The 21,528-nt window shown below is 40.5% G+C and overlaps 1 protein-coding gene across 1 annotated transcript in view; it reads right to left on the minus strand.

Moving 5' to 3' along the window:
- Window positions 1-21,528, minus strand: part of TM9SF3 (transmembrane 9 superfamily member 3) — a 61,930-nt gene that overhangs the window by 25,353 nt on the left and 15,049 nt on the right. Inside the window, exons 3-6 of the mRNA XM_056120370.1 lie at window positions 11,166-11,288; window positions 9,412-9,572; window positions 7,205-7,282; window positions 2,061-2,192 (exon numbers count right to left, since the gene is read on the minus strand). Coding sequence (XP_055976345.1) covers window positions 2,061-2,192; window positions 7,205-7,282; window positions 9,412-9,572; window positions 11,166-11,288 — 494 coding nt within the window. The remainder of the gene's footprint in view (window positions 1-2,060; window positions 2,193-7,204; window positions 7,283-9,411; window positions 9,573-11,165; window positions 11,289-21,528) is intronic.

The following is a 21,528-nucleotide window of genomic DNA, read 5'->3' on the forward strand; positions in this document are numbered from 1 at the left end:
AGATGCTATTCTTGATATTCATAACTACATCGTGACTTTGGCTCATGTACAACCAGGGTCTAAATAGAGAGCAAAAGAAAACAGCCTCATAAACAGTACTTGAGATACACTTAACAATGGAGAAATTTCCATTATACCCTGAAATCTACAAAAACATGAAGAAATTAACAGTTAATATACATAGAATCAAAAAAATTCAATGTTCCTTTTCAACTAAGAACCTAAACTTGTTGCTTTGAGAGGTTTTATTTTGGCTTTTTGGGTCACATCCGGCGATGCTCTAGGTTACTCCTGGCTCTGCACTCAGGAATTACACCTGGCAGTACTCAGGAGATCATATGGGATGCTAGAAATCAAACCTGGGTTGGCCATGTGCAAGGCAAATGCCCTCCCCACTGTACTATCACTCTGGTCACAGCTTTGGAGTTTTCAATTTGTGGGGGGAAGCTTTTGGGGTCACACCCGGCGATGCTCAGGGGTTACTTCTGGCTCTGCACTCAGGAGTTACTCCTGGTGGTGCTGGGGGACCATGTGGGATGTTGGAGATCGAACCCGGGTTGGCTGTGTGCTGTGCAAACACTCTATCCGCTATATTATCGCTCCAGCCCCAGAATCTTAACTTGTTTTTAAATAAGTATCAGTACCTCAGGACAATGTAAATTTGTGGGATGAGACTCCACTGTTACGTCTAGCCTACTCCCTGACACTTCACAACACATATCAGCATGTTAAAAATTTACAACATTGTTCTATTATGCAGAAAGCATACCTTCCCTCTGAACCCATTAAAATGAAGGTAAGTCTTTACCATCACTCTGATATAAGCAATATGTAATAGTATTTCTTAAATGCTGACTAATACAGGAGTATACCCTCCAAGATAAAATTCTATTTTTTGTTTTGTCTTTTGCGCGGCACTCGGCAGTGCTCAGGGTATTATGAGTGCCAGGGATCAAACATGTACATGGTTGGACATGTACAAGGTAAGTAGCCTACCCACTGCACTATCTTCCTAGCCTACAGACTTGGTTTCAATGTCTTCCATTTGGGTAGGAGAGTACACCTGATGGTGCTGGGGGTCAAACCAACTCCCACATACAAAGCATAGCCTTTGAGCTGCTTCCCTGGCCAAAATACATTCTCTAACCAACAGTTCTGAATGCTGAAATTTCATTTTCTAAATCTGACATATTCTTACTGGACAGCAAAATTTAGGCTGAACTATCAAGAGGTTATTTACGCATTCTGATAAAAGAAGCCTCTGAATCACTGCGTGTCCCCACTCCCCTCCATGTTTATATGACGTTTACAGTTTAATTTTTTTTTAAAATTTATCCTTTTAAGACAATATTCAGCAGTATTTAGGGCTTACTCTTGGCTCACTGTGCTTAGGAATCAAAACGAGGTTTCCTGAACATAAAGCATGCATTCCAGCCCTTTAAACTATCTTCCCAGTCTAATAATGCTTACTTAGCACAGTTAGGCTGAACATCCATGATTTGCTGAAAAAAGAATCATTAATATATTTGGTCAAAATTCCCTGGGGGTGGAGGGGAATGGGGCAAAGCAACAGTACAGCAGGTTAAGTTGCTTGTCCTGCATGTCTCTGGCCCGTGTTCGAACCCCAGCATCCCATTTGGTTCCCTAAGCATCACCAGGAGTGATTTCTGAGTGCACGGTCAGGAGTAACCTCTGAGCATTGCCAGGTATGACCAAAAAACAAAAAAAAACTCCCTCTGGGAATTTTACACTTTTCTAACACTTAAAATACTCTGAATTCTAAGCTGGCGAGATAGCTTAAAGGGCTGGAGCACATGCTCTGCATGCTAAGAGGACTGGATTTGATCCCTAGTACCACATGGCTCCCTGAGTATAGGGCAGGAGCCTATCATACCACGTGGTGGCCCCAAAACAAATAAGAGAAATAAAACTTAAAAATTGTAAAATTTAAATTCTATCTGGCCTTATGGTTGTTATATAAGAAACTGTGGCGCTATAATACAATATCCCATATACTGAGTTCAGAGGTTTTAAATAGTATAAACTGTGTAACTTCTCACCATGTCATCCATTTCTTCTTCTTTACTGTATCGGGCATAATCTTTTCTTAAAGTTCTCATTAAAATCATTGATACTAAGCCCACCAAGAAAATCACCATCATGAAGGAGTTGAAAATTGAAAACCAATGTATCTAAAATAATAAGATAAGAGGTGAGCAACATGAAATCACAAAATTCACAGGTTTCATGGTAACAAGACATTAACAGAGGAAAAAAATCTTTTATACAAAATCTAAACTTAAGGCATACTGGGGCTGAGAATTCACTGTGAAAGGTACTGGATTTCTTTACAGTAAGCGTCAGACACATTAAAAACACAATGCAGTTTATGGAGATTTTCACAATAAAATTTATTATACAAACTAAGTATAATTTAGTCACACAGCATATTACATTCAGCATAACAAGAAAGAACATGAGCTTTGGTGTCAAACAGATCTGGTTTTATTTAGGTTCTGCCAATTTCTAACTGTGATGTCTGTTTTCTTGTACAAAAATACTATCTTTTAAGACAGTTATTAAGATATATTAATATATATAAAAAGAATGGCTCCCTGTCTAAAACAGCACAACATTCAGTAAATAAAACCCTTTCTCCTTAGCTGATCAACTCAAAACACCAAGACTAAACCATCATAGTTAACTGCCATGGACTTAGGTCTCCTACCTCAACAACTTACTTTACTTACTTCCAAGTCATTCTCTCCGTTCAGTCATCATCTTTATTCACACCTTTACAAATTAGCTACCCTCGGCACAGAGAATAGTAAGGTTCCCAGAGTTTCTCCATGTTGCTAAGGTTCTTGACTTCAATTGCACATACATGGCATAAAATGTGAATTAATCATAAAATGATTAATTCTCTAGTTTAACACCCAAACATTCCTCCATGGAATTAGATCTCTTACCTCAGCGATTTATTTACTTCCCGATCATTCTCTCTATTCAATTAAAATCTTTATTCACACCTTTACTCTACAGGGCTTAATTCCATATATTTTCTACAGGGCCTAATTCCATATACTTGATATTCTTTGTCATTCCTCCTGCTAATCTCTTCAAAGTTACTTCTTCTCTTAATCTTTCCACTAGGCTCTAGATCTGAGAGCCCGGCAAGCTACCGAGGGTATTCTGCCTGCACCACAAAGCCTGGCAAGCTACCCGCGGTGTATTCGATATGCCAAAAAAAGTAACAAGTCTCACAATGGAGGCGTTACTGGTGCCCGCTCGAGCAAATCCATGAACAATGGGAGGACAGTGCTGTTGGACAGGCTGTAGATCTCATCTACTCTTTGAGATGTTACTTCCCCATCTCATTTAGCACCCCTAAACTTTCATTGTTCTGCATTATTAAGTCTCCAAAAGTCCCTATCAATAATTTATCCCCTGGGGTTGTTACAGTTTAAACAAAATAATAAATATAAAGCATACAGAATAGTGTCTGGCAAATGATAAACACTGAAGAAAGTTTCTAAGCTAGGATGTTTTGAAAGGTTTGTTCGCCTACCCTTTTGTACTCTCATACTTTCAGTGTTCAATACCAAGACTTTTCAAATGAAATTACCAGGCCTCCTTCCCTCATTTACTCAAAAACAATGCTCTCACTTTTTTGCCCCCAAGATTTCTCCCAAAGACCTGCAATAAACTTCTTAATGACTCCAGCATCCAATGATAAGCCCTGCTTGCCCAACCTTCTCTGATACATTTAACCTTTACTAACACTGTACCATCATAGTCCTCTGACTGCTGCTTCTCCTCACTCATTTTCCACAGCTGCTCTGCCCGCCCACTGTGGATTTTGGAATGCTCCAGATTGGTGCTCTGCTGTGCCTCCGGCTCTATCAGTAACAGTAAAGCCCCACCCCTTTCTCTCTGTATAGTGGCCCCTCTGACTTTACTCCTAACGTCTTTGCTCCAGCCACACTGGCCTCCTTGCTCCTCAAACACATCAAGCAGGTTTTCAACAACACACTTTTCAAAGGCATTACCAGGAGATCCACATCCTTATTTCCTCTGATTCCTTCAAGTTTTTTGTTCAAATGTCTAATGCAGAGCGCATGTGTATGACCATAACTCACTGCCCAAGACATTCTTGCCCATAGCTTTTTCTTTTAAACTTTTATCAATGTATGTTATCTTTGAACACATTGCCTCCATTAACATATCAGCTCCAAGACAGCTCAGGTATGTGACCTTCAGCACTAATGTATTTCACTTACATAACAGCGTTCACTACACAGTAAGTATTCAATTAAAATTTGACGAGTGAATAAATATGATACACTGCTCTACTAGTGAAAATGCAAAAGGCAGCCATTTATGAATCGAACTAGAGACAAGGCAGGTATAGATATTCCAGCAGGAAATAGTCAAGAGTCCTCATATTCTCAAAAGTTATCTAAATATTGAAGCGATTTGTGTCTTTCCATTACCCATTACCACGTTCAGAACTTCCTGAGCACTATATCTATATCTAACAATACACTGGGGGTGGCTTTTATAGCCCCAGGAGGAGTGTAAGGACAAAATCCCAAGTAATTTTCTTTTATCCTGAGACCCAAGGGGATGGAACCCAGCAGTAATAATACAAATGATCTATCTCAAAAAGCAACTTCAGGGCTGGAGAAATAGTACAACAGGTTGGGCACTTGCCTTGTATGCAGCTGACTTGCACCCTATTTGATCCACCAGCTCCACCAAGTGTGATCCCTGAGCACAGAGCCAGGAGGAGGTGCTAAGCACCCCCAGGTGTGGACCAAAAGCAAAAAACAAAAACAAAAACAAAACAAAACAAAAAAAAAACACACCTTCACAACCAAGACCAAAACCCAACTTCGGAATTCAAAAGAGGGAGGTGCTAGAGACATTACAAAGGTTAAGGCACTAGGCTTACATGAAGCCAACCCTGGCTGAATCCCTGGCACTGCAGAGTGATCCCTGAGTACAGAGCCAGGCGGAAGTCCTGAGCACTGAGTGTAGTTCAATACCCCCACCCCCTAGCAAATCAAACAAGAACCAATAAAACAAAAAAACGCACAAAATGCAGAAGACACAAATCAAGATAAATTCCTTTATGTCCTACTCTATCCTTAGAGAATCACCAAAAAAATACAATAAAAAATAAAATCCAATTTTTGTAATATAAAAATAGAAACTCCCTTATCAAAATCAGCAGCAATGTACCAGAAATTTTCTTTTCTTGACTTTTCTTTCTATATAGGATTCCCACTTATAAAAGAAAAAAAGGGGGCCAGAGACATAGTATAGTGGGTAGGGTACTTGCCTCGCACACAGCCAACTCAGGTTCAATCGCTGGTATACCATACGGCCAGGAGTGATTCCTGAGTGTGGAGTCAGGAGTAAGCCCTAAGCACAGCTGGGTGTGGCCCCAAAAACAAAATTTAAAAGATAAAAAAGAAAAAAAATCAGGGAAAGAAAGATGGCGGCCGCATGGGAGCCTGGTGGAGAGCAGGTCTGAGCAGGGGGTGGGGGTGCAATGGATACCTCATGGGACGGGGAAGGGGGGGGGCACTCCGGCCCGTCCTTCTCGCCCGACCGAGGTCACCAGTTGCCCCCCACGAGCGGCTCTCCGGCAGGGCCACGGCCGCAGAAGCACAAAGACCAATCTCTTAATTATCTGACTCTCAGTAGAAATACTTGCAGGGTTAATAAATAAAATAGCAGAAATCCAAAACCATGCGGCCGCGCAACATCATTTAATTCTTGAACCCAGCTGTAGAAAGCAAATCATTTCACAATGCTTTTTCAGCATGGCTGAGTTTGGGGGGGGTGTAAAGTCTAAATAATAATGGTGCAACTTTTATCAAAACAATGAAGCTAGTCAAAGTAGACAGAGTGTTAACTAGAATTCATCTACCCCACAGACATTGGGGGGGGGATGGGGGGGCTTATTGAGGTTCTTCGTAGTGAAAAATAAGTATTGGTAAAGGGAATTGTGATTGATATTTGCATGACTGAGACCTAAACTTGAAAGCTTTGTAATTTTTCCCACAGCAATTCAATAAATAAATTTAAAAAAAAGAAAAAAAAAAGAAAAAATCATTGCTGATCACATCCCATCCTCTAATTACAGTAGACATCTATCTATCTATCTATCTATCTATCTATCTATCTATCTATCTATCTATCTATCTAGGCTGGAGCGATAGCACAGCAGGTACTTGCCTTGCACGCAGCCAAATGGCCGACCTGAGTTCGATTCCTCTGCCCCTCTCAGAGAGCCCGGCAAGCTACTGAGAGTATCTCGCCCACAAGGCAAAGCCCAGCAAGCTACTCGTGACATATTCGATATGCCAAACACAGTAACAACAGAGTCTCACAATGGAGACGTTACTGGGCCCACTCGAGAAAATCAATGAACAACGGGAGGACAGTGACATATCACTATATATACATACACACACACACACACACACACACACACACACACAGAAAAAAAACAGAAAAACAAAACAAGGTGCCTCCTGTAGGAAAATTTATAATACTCCAGGGTCAGAGAGACAGTTCAGTGGATAGAGCATTTGTCTTGTACACAGTGGACCCAAGCTTGATCCTCCGAGCACTGCCAGGAGTAACTCCTAAGTGCATGCAGGTGTGACAGCGCCCCCCCACCAAAAAAAAGGGGGAAAGGGAAAATATATGAAAGTCCAACACTGTCTGAATTCATCATATGTGTCCAATTCTGAGTTTCAGTATTATGAAGCCTACTTGACCACAGAGGTATATCACATTATCCAATATTTGCCTCTTTAGTATAAGTGCCTTTTGGACTTGCTATGTTCTATATTTTTCCTTGTATATTCTTACTTAGTTTAAGCCAGTGGTTTTCAGTCTTTTGAAATCGGTGAAGTAGCTTTAGTCCATGGCTGAAAATCATTTCCACAGAGTGGGGTAAACCAGCACTGGTCTGTAGACCAGCAGTTGAAAACCACTACTTTAAACTACAGGCATGGTAAATGGAGGCTTTTAGGAGTAGCTCCAAAATTATCACACTACGACTCTAAGCACACATTTGAAACCACCTTTAGTTATATCTTTGAAAGCCACGGTTGTTGCATCACGCCCCAAATGCCCATTAATGTTAAAGACATACTAATCATTTTAAAATACATAATTTACCTACCCTGTGTTGAAAAAAGGAAGGATCAAGATATTTGTCAAATCGATCTTCAAATTTTACATCTGACTTTTTCCATTTTACCTGAAAAAAGAGAATCAAAGCAGTAAGCAAAAAAAAATATGACAATAAAACAGCAAAATTTGGAAAGATTTACACACTTAATGTAAGAAAGTAGAGAAATGGTAAAATGTTATTGCCAATTTAAGAAGTTAAACTCCGTATTATAGACAATTAACTGACTTTCTTCTCTGTATTTTACAAAACTTAGAACTTTATTTAGAGGGATCATTTCAATTCATAAAGAATATTAGCTTCTGCTGGTTTTCATATGCTAACTTAATGATATAAGAATTAAATTAAATACATCATTAACAAATTAGGAGTTGAGGTGTGGCTTACTGTTAGATGGAATTCTTTGCATGGCATGCCTTAGGATTAACCACTAACACCAATAAATAAGTATGACATTGCACAAGTTCTATTAAAATTTTCAAATTCTTATAAGTCCAGTTTTGCAAGTGTTATTTGCACTAGGTATACATGCAAACAGTTGAATTTTTTTTTCAGAACTGGCTACTAGCAATTGACTCAGTCCAGTTACTAGAGAAAAAGAAAAACTAGTGAAGAGAGGTTATTTACATTGGACTTCTTTTCTTTCTCATGAAACAACTTGACAATTGTAAAACTTACTGAGAAACTCTTACTTAAAAAGTACTTTATTCCAACTGATAAAAAGCGAAACATAAACTATGCCCATTAAGCAATTTTCTGAATATAAAAAATTGAACAAGTCTCTATACAGCATCATCTCTATTTGCAATAGCAAACAGGAAGAAAAGTAAGAAACACAATACAAAAACATAACCCTGGGACCCAGGATCAGTTGCAAAGGGCTGATTAAATTGGCATGAGTTTAGTCCTTGGCACTGCACTCCCTATACTACAAGAGTGTGTGACCTCCTGTGCTTGACAACCAAGCAGACACAACCCCCAACGAGACACAGCCAAGTATGCAACCCCTGACACCTAATCAGTTGAGAACGGAGCCCAGGGTCTTCATTACACATGTGAGATATGTGTTCTACCACTGAGCCACATCCAACCCTTAGAGAAATCGTTTAATGATAACCTATTGCTTCCATTTATCCACATGTCCAAAATTTCTAGAACATTTACAAAATGTTACCGATTAATCAAACATTTACATGTGTATGTTAAGGGAGGTCAACAGAAAATGGTATGTGTCAGGACATGAGCACAAGAAGGATAGGCACTGTTAAATACACGTCCTGACAGGAAGGCTCCAAGTCTAGCACCAATCCTGATTCAGGGGAGTGAAAAACATCACCAGAGTTGTGACATCCTGCAAGGTCTCTGTCTTTGCCACAACCAGGGAGAGTGAGCACAGGTCAGTTCTAGGTGACCTCTTAGTGACTGCTGGTCATTATACAAACATTATAACACATGTCAAAGTCATGTCCACTGGGCCCTGGCTCCAACTGCTAATTTAATTGCTACCAAGGCACCCATAAAAGTGGACAAATATAGTCAGGACTTCAGATCTAGATAAACCATCTATTTGGCAAAGAGAATGGGAGGGAATAGAAAAGCAGGAAGTCTGAACCATAAAAGAGGAGAAATGAAGACAGACTTGGTGCCCCTGATTTCATCCCTACTCCCTAAGCTTATGGGAATGTCCTTTCTCTTTTCTTCACTTTACTCTTGCAAGCTGGGTGTTAGTTTCTTCCACTTGCCTCCAGGACTCTTTTTTTTTTTTTTGCTTTTTGAATCACACCTGGCAAAGCTCAGGAGTTACTCCTGGCTCATACACTCAGGAATTAACTACTGGTGGTGCTCGGGGACCATATGGAATGCTGGGAACCGAACCCGGGTCAGTCGCATGCAAGGCAAATGCCCTACCCACTGTGCTATCGCTCCAGCCCCCATAAAATTCTTTTTGGGGGACACAAGAATGGTGAACAGAGTTAACTGTGCATGCTGGTGCCCCTGCAACTCCCTCACGCTTTGTTGTTTGCTCTCAACTACAAGCCTTCACCTGTATTCCTCAAACATTCCACTGTGTTTAAGTGAACAAGAACCACAGACCCACGGACCAACCCCCACCCCCACAACACATACACTAAAATTCTGAAACACAATTACTGACATTAGGCCACACTTCTCCTACATAATTATTTTACAATACTTACTGAATATGACATTTGTATTTTCGTATTGGGAACTAGTTTGACCTTTCCTTCACTAGTTAGGTTGACATCAACAATTCGATTTGCATTAAAACCTATTTCAAGTTTTTTGTACGTCCAAAGATAGTAATCTTCACCATTTTCATCTGCTTCACCAACAATACCTACAAAAGAAGTAACACATTACATAAGGTGATATTACTTCACATTTAAATATATTTGAGGCTAGAAATACAAATAAGTTCTCTTGAACAACAGGCAGATATCTTTAGTGAATTCAGCACTTATTTCTGCTACACTCAGAGCCAATCACAGAAATGTTTTTGATAATGCAATATGAATTCATTTGTAATATTCACTTATATAAACTGTTTACTAGTCTTAATTACCAAGCAACATAGTAGTGATGCATATAATTCAATCATGAGTAACTTCCAATTTCTCTTGCAATGAATTCTGATCTGAAATGTTCTATTTTCAGTTTATTGTTCATGAATACGGCAGCCTAACATTTAAGAATATTAATTATAAAATGAATGATAACTGTCTTATATTAATGATAAGAACAGGGGTTCAAAGGCATCAAACAGGCTGACTATAAATAGCTATGCTTTGCACTGAAGTAATTTAATCAAGACTAACCAATTTTTAGATTGCGCATTAAGTCTGTATTAACTATGCCACAACTCTTCTCTTACTGAAATGACTGCTTAAACATTAAAAAAAGAAGAAGAAAACCAAAAATCCAAACATGTAGTTTTAAAAAATAACAATGAACCATTAAAAAAAAAAGATACACAAGAGACTAGGTACTGGGGAGTTATCCTGAAGGGCTGGAGCACATACTTTGCATGCTAGAAGTCAGGCTTTGATCCCCAATACACGGTTCCCTAAGCACTGCTTGGAGTGAGTCAGAGCACAAAGCCCCAGAAACACCAGAAAAGGTCCTAAATAAAAGAGATTATCACATCAAAAAACCATGGGCTGGAGGGATAATAGAATAGGGTAGGACACTTGCCCTGCAACATGACCAACTTGGTTGGATCCCTGACACCCCATATGGTCCCCCAAGCCCCACCAGGCCCCAAAACAAAAACAACCCCTCCAAAACTAAACTAAAAATTTAACATATTACCACAATTACACGAGAAAGTCAAAATAAAACTTTAATATCCTTTGATGGTATCTGTTGTTTTACTTTGCTTTGGCCACGAATGAGTAGGGGAGAGCCTCAAGTGATGGCCAGGAGATACAATCAGGCCAACAATTAAGAGCCCTGTGACACTGGCAGATCACCAGGGTCATACTCCGTGCTGCTCATGATGCTGAAAGACCACACCTGGCACTGCCCCATAAGACAGATGGTGTGGAGGGATAGAACCTGTGTCATGTGCCCAAACCCCTGTATATCCACTGTTCCCTTTGATGATATTTGAAAGTATTTGAAAGAAAAGTCTGATATATACTCATGAGAAATAAAACCTATAATAAGATTTTTTTTAAAAAGAGCTATTTCAAATTATAGAGGGCGTAATTCATTCCACAGACTTTGAAAAATGATAATGTATAAAAGCTTGACATGTCAAAAACTCTTCAAGTAACAGGGGATCATAAAATTGGTATTAAAATTCATCTGTGGAAAACAACAAAAGTATGTTTACCAAAATTCAGTGCACACTCACTTTAACAGTCATTTACATAAATCTTGCTTATTAGGCAAATACCCCCAAACATCAAATATAATAAACAATACTTACCCCATATTGGTAAGTCATCTATGTACATCTGGTACCAGTAGTGATTTTTTATAGCATACACAAATGCATCTCTTTTCTCTTTATCTAAGTCAATTTCACAGTAGGTGGCTGGCATCACATCATCTGCATGAAATAAAAATTTTAAATTAGCATATTGGTTTAACAAAAAAGTTTCAGAAAAAAATACATGAAAGAAGACAGCATTTTCTGAAGTTAAAATTACTACTCACAGCTGAACTTCAGTGATCTAAATGGGCAGGACAGGGGACTATCAGTATAAAATTCTTTTCTTTTTTCTTTTTTGCTTTTTGGGTCACACCTGGCGATACACAGGGGTTACTCCTGGCTCTGCACTCAGGAATCACCTCTGGCAGTGCTCAGGGAACCATATGGGATGCTGGAATCGAACCTGGGTTGGCCACGTGCAAGGCAAACGCCCTATCCGCTGTGCTACTGCTCCATCCCCTAAAATTCTCTTCTTTTTGATCTAAGTTTAAGGGGCTGGAGAGATAGTATAGCAACCAGGTTGCATGTAGCCAACCTGGGTTTGATCCCCCAAATCCCATATGGCGTCCTGAGCACTGCCAGGAATAATTTCTAAGTGCAGAGCCAGGAAACCCCTGAGCATCACTGGGTGTGGACCCAAAATGGAAAAAAAAAAGTTGCTGTTATGTTAATATTTTTCACAGTAAAAGAATTTCAATCCTTATTTTCAAAGATTATCTTAGTATGATAAGAATACATCTCATAAAGAGATAAAAATATTTTAAAAAGTAACTTTAAGGGGCTGGAGAGAGAGCACAGTGGGTAGGGCGTTTGCCTTGCACATGGACGACCCAGGTTCGATTCCCAGCATCCCACATGTTCCCCTGAGCACCGCCAGGGGTAATTCCTCAGTGCAGAGCCAGGAGTAACCCCTTTGCATGCCAGGTGTGACCCAAAAAGCAAAATAAATAAATAAATAAATAAAAATAAAATTTTTAAAAAGTAATTTTAAATGTATAAATTAATTTTAAAAATTAAAATCTGAACACGAGGTTCTCACTGAATATATGTAAACCATCAAAAATACAAACATACAAACCTAAACAAAACAATTTCTAGCTATAAGATCTCTAAGATACTAATTTAAACATTCTTGGAAATCAAAGTCACCAGAGGCCACAGAGTCTCTGAGGGAACACTGGTGACTTCATAATTAGGAAGATTAAAAGGCCCACAATCTAGCAGGCTTCACTATTTATAAATTCCCCAAAAATCCTCTAGAGAGAAATTATTTCCCTTCTTGACTACTGTAGTGTCAAACCTAAAGCTAAGCTCTTCTACTGCAAAAACAAACCAAAAAACCCCAGATACTCTCTACTTTATATGCTTTTTAAAATTGGGCTTCCAGGGCTAGAGACAGTACAATGGGTAGAGTGCTTGCCATGCACACAGTTAATCCTCAGCACCCCATATAGTTTCACAAACACCAACAGGAGTAATCCTTTAGCACAGAAGCAGGAGCACAGAAGTCCAGAGCACCAGCTGGAATGGCCCCAAAACAATAGAACCAAGAAAAAAAAAGGAAAAAAGATTCTGGACTTCAAATAATTTAAATGCAATAAACCTAAAAACACACTAGCCCATCAAAAAGATGAAATTGTGTATTACTTATGCATTAAGGAAAATCAAGAATAAAAACACAGCTGTTTTAAGTTTTACTGTATATAAAATAGGTTCCGGCCAGAGTGATAGCATAGCAGGTAGGGCATTTGCCTTGCACGTGGCCGACCTGGGTTCGATTCCTCCACCCCTCTCAGAGAGCCTGGCAAGTTACTGAGAGTATTCTGCCCACAAGGCAAAGCCTGGTAAGCTACCCGTAACGTATTCGATCTGCCAAAAACAGTAACAAGTTTCACAACGGAGATGTTACTGGTGCCCACTCAGCAAATCAAACAATGCTACAGGACAGTGCTACAAAATAGGTTATTTAGGGTCTGGAGCAGGTAGGGTGTTTGCCTTGCATGTGGCCAACCCGGGTTCGATTCCCAACATCCCACAAGGTCCCCTGAGCACCGCCAGGGGTAATTCCTCAGTGCAGAGCCAGGAGTAACCCCTGTGCATCGCCAGGTGTGACCCAAAAAAGAAAAGAAAAAAAAAGTTATTTAGAATGAAGAAGTAAAGAGTTCTCAAGAAACTTCTTCAATGTTGAGGTGAGGAAGATAGCTTCTGCTTTGCCCATGGGAGACCCAAGCTCTATCCTCAACATCTCAATGGTCCTGCAAACACAGCTAGGAGCCACTTTCATGAACAGCCAAACATGGGCCAAAACACTTTTTTGAGTTCATTTTCTTATTTTTTGGGGGGCACACCTGACAGTGCTCAGAGATCACTCCAACTCTGGGGGAAGGGGGAAGGGGAACATACATACGGAGTATCAGTGATGAAACTAGGGTCAGCCATGTGCTAGAAAAGTGCCTTACTCATTGTACTAACTCTCCAGTCAAGCCAAAAACGTTTCTAGAAAAGCATTTATATGTTGATTAAGACTTCTAAAACAGCCATAGCAATAGTACAGTGGGAAGGGCACTTGCCTTTCATGCAGCCAACCAGAGTTCAATCCCAGATACCACATATGGTAGGTAGCTCAGCCCTGCCAGAGCAGTCAGGAATAAGCCCCGAGAAACACTGGGTGTGGCTCAAAACACAAAACAGCTTCTTAAACTTTAGTTAAACCAACATTAATCAATAGTATTATACTGAGAAATAGCAAAATGAGTTACATCCTCACAACCAGCAATTGCAAGACTATCTTCTCAATCTTCAATAAACAGAACATCTTCTCCTTATTATACCTTAGCCCAGAGTAGAAAATTCCAAAACTTTCACGCCAAAGATAGCAGAACTCATAATTAATAAATAGGGTAATACTTTCATAGCACAGTGGGTAGGGCGTTCGCCTTGCACGCAGCCAACATGGCCAACCCAAGTTCGATTCCTCCGCCCCTCTCGGAGAGCCCGGCAAGCTACCGAGAGTATTCGATATGCCAGACACAGTAACAACAAAGTCTCCAATGGAGACGTTACTGGGCCCGCTCGAGCAAATCGATGATCAACGGGAGGGCCTTTACTTACTTACTTACTCTCATTCTCAAAGTAGGAGAAGAAAATCACAAAGACATTGATGCATAACCAGGTACTTTAAACAGCAAAAATTTAGGACTTTTCTCCAAGCTGCCTGCTGGCAGCAGAGCCAACCAGTCCTTCCCAAGGCTCATCGTCAGCTCCTGATGCCAGATGTCATGCCCACAACCTGCCTCCCAGCCTGGGCCCAGAGACACAGCAGCAGCGAGTCCTGGAGGGCACCATAGCATTGGAGATTTCTCCAGGCCCCATGAATCTACCAAGCAGATTTCACCGGGGCACCCCAAATGGAGCAGGTGCAATCTCCCTGTCTACTCCAGATGGAATCCTGGCGACCAAGAGATTCCACAAGCAAGGCCCAAGTATGTGGGTTCCAGAACTAAGTCTCCAAGCTGCATCTCAGCAGTGGATCTACGAAGTCCACCCCAGCTTCCTGTCTGCTCTTAAAGCTGGATGTCACACCCACAACCCACCTCCAGCTGCCATCTTGACGCACCAATAGCCTGGACCCAGAAACTTCCAACTGAATCCCAAAATGGATTAGCTCCCTACAGAGATATCTCTGGAACCCAACCTACAGAGATATCTCTGGAACCCAACCATTCACAATATTAGATTTTCAGAAGTGCACAGCTGCTTATGCGGCCACATGACCACTCATGACATACAAAATGAGCAATGGAAAATAGATGATTAGCGTCTGCCCCTGAAAGGCAGGCTTAAATGGTGGTGGGAAAATTCCAGCAAAACATAATGCCCAAAAGAAGAGAGAGTAGCTGAGAAATTGTGTGCCATAGAGGCAGGGTGAGGACTGAGATGGGGGGGCGGGGGGATAATGGGGACATTGGTGGTAGAAAGTTTGCACTGGTGGAGGGATGGGTGTTTGATTATTGTATGGCTGAATCTCAAACATGAAAGCTTTGTAACTGTATCTTACAGTGGTTCAATTAAAAAAAAACGGAATTTAGGACTTTTACAAAGAAAGAACCAGGTTGAGCAGAGAAGGGTAAAAACATGAGTTGCTTTAAAAGGGTTCCTATAGTAGGAACTAGGAGACCAGGTAAAAGAACTCCCACATGTGGCTTACATGAAATGTGAGAAGGAACCAAGGAGAGTAGGCAAATATAGTTACGCAGGCCAAAGTGAAAACCAAAGCAGGAGGCAGGCTTGAGCAGCCACGGATAACTGATGTGGGAGACCTCAGGGCCACCTCTTCAAAGTCACTGATCCCCATGCTAGAATCAAACAGCCAATTGTCACTAACAATACGATAGGGTTTTTGTGCGTGATTGTCTGTTTTTTGTTTTGTTTTTGTTTGGTTTTTGAGGGATTGGGATGCTATCTGGGGGCCATACCTGGCAATGCATAAGAACTATGCCCGGCTCTGGTCTTGGGAGGTCAGTCCTGTCAGTGCCAGGAGGGAACAGACAGAGCCAAGGATCAGCTAGAGAGCTCAAATAGCCTATACAAAACATTCCTTGCATGTGGGAGGTCCAGGTTTAATTCCTGGAAAGTGCCCAAAGCATGGAGCTGGGAGTAGCCCCCAACTTGGCTGGAGGTGAGCCAAACACAAAAGTGAAAGACAGGAGATAATGTTATTGATTATACTATCTGAGTGAATCTAATTTCCTTCATATTTACCTGTAAAGCTCCCTTACTTCATATACTAACCTTTAGACTAGTGTTAAAATCAGGAAAAAGGTATATGCACACACATTCCTTCAACAACAAAGAATAGACGTCAACTTGGAAGTAAATAATGTTATCCTGAGTTTCAATACAACTTAGAAAAAGCCCACACTTGGGATCAGAAGTGTAGTCCAGGGGCTGGAGCAACAGCACAGCAGGTAGGGCGTTTGCCTTGCACGCAGCCGACCTGGGTTCGATTCCCAGCATCCCATATGGTCCCCCAAGCACTGCCAGGAGTAATTCCTGAGTGCAGAACCAGGAGTAACTCCTGTGCATCGCTGGGTGTGACCCCCCCCAAAAAAAAAGTATAGCCCAGTAGTGGAGCACATGCTTTGCACCTCTAAGGCCCTGAGCTCAATTTCTCCTACCTACCCCACCCCCATCCTCCAAAGCCCATGCTTTTAAATTATGCAACTGTACAAGGTTTAAGAAATCAAATACCAAGATTTCAAAATACTAAAATTTCAGATTCAACACAAGATTCAAATTATCTCTTCTAGCTAAAGCACTTTAGATGAAACTATCAGGGTGAACCTGTTCCCACACGTCAGTGAAATAAGGCATATTAACCTAAACAGGCGCGCACATCTTCCCCTCTTCAAACTCCATTAAAATAACGAAAGATGTGATGAAAAGAATGTACAAACAACAAAAGTACAGTGGAGAAAAAAACCTAACAAAATTTGGGAAAATGGAAGACAAATGGGCAACGGCAAATGACTACTAATAAATAAGAGATCAAAACACAAAACACTGTCCTCCCATTGTTCATCGATTTTCTTAAGCGGGCCCAGTAATGTCTCCATTTTTGAGACTTGTTGTTACTGTGTTTGGCATATTGAATACGTCATAGGTAGCTTGTCAGGCTTTGCCATGCGGGCGAGATACTCTCAGTAGCTTGCTGGGCTTCTCCGAGAGGGGCGGAGGAATCGAACCCGGCTCAGCAAACGCCCTTCCGCTGTGCTATTGCTCCAGCCCAATAAGAGATCATTATAAGGAAAAGGTCTGGTATCACAGAAAACAAGACACTCCTCGACGCATAGGCACCACAATTATTGAAAAGTCAGGGCCAGTTATAGAACTGAACACACACACACACACACACACACACACACACACACAGGCAAACTTATACAGGAAAGGTATTTATAAGATAGGTTCGCTGCTTTAACATTCTCATGTGCCTAAGGACTTCCCCAAAGAAGCCCCAGAATCAAGGAGCAAGAACCATAAAATCTAGGGAGTGGAAGAAGGCTGGAGTATCAACTTAAATAAAAATCTTCAGGCTAAGATACAGGACATGGCACTATCAAATACCTTTCCAACCCTTGGCAACCAGGTTTGTCCCATCCAGGTGTGAAAATAACTAGAGGAAAATATCAACAGAGGTTGAAAACTCAAACTGTAGCACTAGACTGCCAAGGTGGATTCAAGCTCTGTCATTTTCCATCAGGATCCTTAGGTAATTAATTTAATGTCTGGGGCCCTAACCTCCTCATCTCAAAAATAGGAATAATACATCTCATAAATTCATTGTGCAGACAAAAAGGATCAAACTTGAGAATCACCGAACTAGAAACACGTAGGGTCTGTGCAATCACTAGCATTTTTCCATACCTGACATACTTTTAACATACTGTTTCATTAAAGTGTGGAAGAAACATTTATAAAACAATTTTGATTCTCTGTGAATGCTGAGATGTTCAAAAGAGAAAATTCAAGGACAGATAAATAGAATGGGGAAAAAAAGAGAAACTGTCAAGAACTTACTTTTTAACAATGCTTCCTTAAACTATGGGACAAGGGGGAAAAGAAAATGGGCAGTGATCTCTCCTGGTGAGAAATTACTATCCCAGATCATCTATGTCATAATGAATCAATTATGGTTAAGCAGCAGTAGGTATCCCCTATCTAGGCGCCAGACAATTCATTGTAGCTTACTACATCTTAATAACTAAGGATGCAACAGTGAACAAGAATGCTCCTGGCTCCTGCCCTACTGGAAGTAACTAAACTACCTACTGGAACTAAACTACCTATGGGATGGGAAACTACCCCAGGGACAATAGCCTGAGGATAAGCCAAATCACATAATCAATGAACTAATTTAACATTTCAAAATTGCTAATATAAAATCATTAGAAATATAGCAATAATATGTGCTACTGATAACAATATATTCATAATAGCACAGCGGTAGGGCATTCGCCTTACAAGCGGCCAACATGGCCGACCCGAGTTCGATTCCTCCGCCCCTCTCGGAGAGCCCGGCAAGCTACCGAGAGTATTCGATATGCCAGACACAGTAACAACAAAGTCTCCAATGGAGACGTTACTGGGCCCGCTCGAGCAAATCGACGATCAACGGGAGGGCCTTTACCTTTACCTTATAAATATGTATTCATAATAGTAACCGTTTCTTGAACATAAACCTTGGAAAATGCTCTACATGCATTATTTTATTTAAACAAGACAATTTTATCAAGTAGTATTTCACAAATGTGGGACATGAGGTCAGAGGTCAAATAATTTGCTCACAACTACAAAGGAGGGCAAAAAGCAGAGAGACCAGTGGGGCTGTGGCAAGTCTGACTCTGGAAGTAGATGCTTTTCCACTCCACAATGAAAGGTTCTAAGAAGTACTTTCTAAAATTATAGAACTTGGGGGCTGGAGAGATAGCACAGAGGGTAGGGTGTTTGCCTTGCACGCGGCCGACCCGGGTTCGATTGCCAGCATCCCATATGGTTCCCTGAGCACTGCCAGGAGTAACTCCTGAGTGCAGAGCCAGGAGTAACCCCTGTGCATCGCCAGGAGTGACCCAAAAAGCAAAATAAATAAATAAATAAAATTATGGGGCTCACTCCCTGGAAAATTAGGAAATTCTGTAATTTTAGAAGGTACCTATGAGAAGTTTGTCATCTATGAAATAGTGGAATAGAATATTCAAATCAGGCCTGGTTCAAAAATGACCCAACTTAAATGCGTCCTTATTTTAACTTTTTCTAAATACTCTCAATTTAGCATTTTACTAATTAAGGTACTAGGAAAAGAAAGCAATGAATTAGGAAAAGAAAGTTATGAACCGTAAGAGGTATTCTACAACAGACTTAAGATAATTCCTTAAAACAGCTGAGTGAGTGATATCCTTTTGATAAAACAGTACTAATCCATTTAGCCAAACAATCTTCTAGTTTAAAAACAAAAAGATATATGCATGTATACATGTTTAAATAGTCTTTTAATAACGTCAATTTCCAAAATTGTCATATTATGTCTTTACAAGAACCTTTACAAATCAAACACATAGGAATGAAAGATTGACAAAAGAAATATTTGTTATTCACATAGAGTTCTTAATCTTTGTAGCACTATTAGTCTGTCATGATATATTCTGGGGAAAATTATTTCATTAATGGCATCCCTGATAGGAAACTGCTTGACAAACTCCAGTGCAGACTTTGCAAGCAGGGAGCACTGCCAAACTAGAAAAGAGATTCCATAATGCTATTAAATAATGACCAGGAAATTTCACAGAACACTTTTCAAAGGACGATCAACTCTGAATGTGGCTATAGGGAAAAAGAGAAATTTAATCTGCCTTTACCTATTCATCTAGCCAATTAATTTAGCAGACTATCTATGCCAAAGATTCAACTATGACACCCAAGGACTGCCAACTCTGAGGCACCTGACTATCCTCTATGGTTTTTACATATGCTACTTTCACAGTCCATGTAAATTATCTTCCTCTGTTTAAGTACACTTTCCACCTCAAGACGGGCAAATGTGTACTTTTCTTTAGTAATCAGTGAGGAGGATTTCAAAAGTGACATTGATCCACAGTAACAACAAAGAACTCAGGGCTTTTATTTTCTATTTCCTTTTAGTAAATTATAAATATGCACCAAATATGGAAAAGGGAGAGAACATACACATTAAACATAATTTTGTCAAGCCAAAATTTAACATTATCTTTAAAAACCTGACTTTACATTCTCCTCCCCAAAGTGTCAAACAAACAAACCAAAAAAACCAACACAAAAGTCTAGAACTCTAGAGAGCCAGAAATAAAGCCCTGGCACTGCCAGGTGTGGCCTCAAAACAAACAAAATAGCCAACCCAGAGTAAAGGGGATACAGTGGTTGTGAAGGCACGTGTCTTTCATACAGTCAACCCAGTCCAATCCTCAGCTTCAACTGGTTCCCCAAGCACAGCCTTGGAAGCCTCCAAGTACCATCAGGGTAGCCCTAGTGACCCCAGTACTGCAGGGTACGAGCAGCAGAGTCCTCAGGTTTCTCGGAAGGGGACAAGATCCTCCTGAGCACATGAGAGGCTCCCTCCATGGCAAAAGGAGTGGGAAACTTCATTTAACACATATATTGAAGCTAAAATTATAGCAAATACCCTGTTTTGGTGGGGCGGGGTGTATCAGGAAACAAATCAGGACCTCATACATGTAAGAAGTGCTCTACCACTGAGCCACTTCCTTGACCCGCAGTAAACAACTTTACTAAAATCAGTCCAATAAAAAGAGGATGAAAATTAAAACTCCTGATGATAAGATCTGTACTCTAATTGAAAAATCATGACCCATCAATTTTTTTAAATGTCAATTATTAAAGTTTCTGCTCACAGGTTTAAAATGATCTATGCCATGGGGCCAGAGAGATAATACAGTGGGTAGGGCAGTTGCCTTAAACACAGCCAATCCAGGTTTGATCCCTGAATGCAAAGCCAGGAATAAGACTTGTGTATAGCTATGTGTGGGCCAGAAATTCCATACAGGAAATACATTCTAACAGACCAGAGATATATAAAAAGTATAAATACACTTGAAAATAAAAAACCAATAAAATAGATACCTCCGTAATACAGTTACTGAGGATAAATTAACATAATACACTAATAAATACATTCTAAGTCAATGAGAAAAGTTTGGATGTGAGCTTTCTGAGTTTCCATATATCATATTATATCCCCACACCAGCTTCAGAAAGATTCTGTAAAGGCTTTTCAAGCCATATATATGTCTAATCACCAGAGGGTTTACTAGGAAACACATTTCCAAAGAAATATGTAGAGAGGCAGGGTGATAGCTGAAAGAGCTGGAGCACAAGCTTTGCCACGTGGAAAGCTCAGGTTCAATCCTGGCACCATGTTAATCGCCCAAATAAAGTTAAGGGGGCTAGGAGATAGTACGGCATGCCTGGGCACATACCTGACAAAGGTTTGACGACTGGCACCACCTGGCCACCCAAGCATCAGCATTGCAGGGTACAGCCCTGGAGGCCTCTGAGCAGCATCAACGCCTTGGGCCCTTGCACTGAATCAATGGCCCAGCGAGTTGACACTTGCCAGTGGGGGTTTCCCCGCCCTCCAGAGCACCACTTGGCAGCCCCCGAGCCCAAAAGGGAAAAATTAGGGATACATGACTTTATCAAGTTATTTATTATCAAGTTATTTATTACTTTATATTCAAATCTATCTTTGTTAACAATAATGACTAAACAAATCAAAACTTTTTTGGGGGGTGGGTCTAGAGCAGAG

Source organism: Sorex fumeus, unplaced genomic scaffold (genome assembly GCF_029834395.1).
Source record: "Sorex fumeus unplaced genomic scaffold, SorFum_2.1 ptg000043l, whole genome shotgun sequence".
Taxonomy (NCBI): domain Eukaryota; kingdom Metazoa; phylum Chordata; class Mammalia; order Eulipotyphla; family Soricidae; genus Sorex; species Sorex fumeus.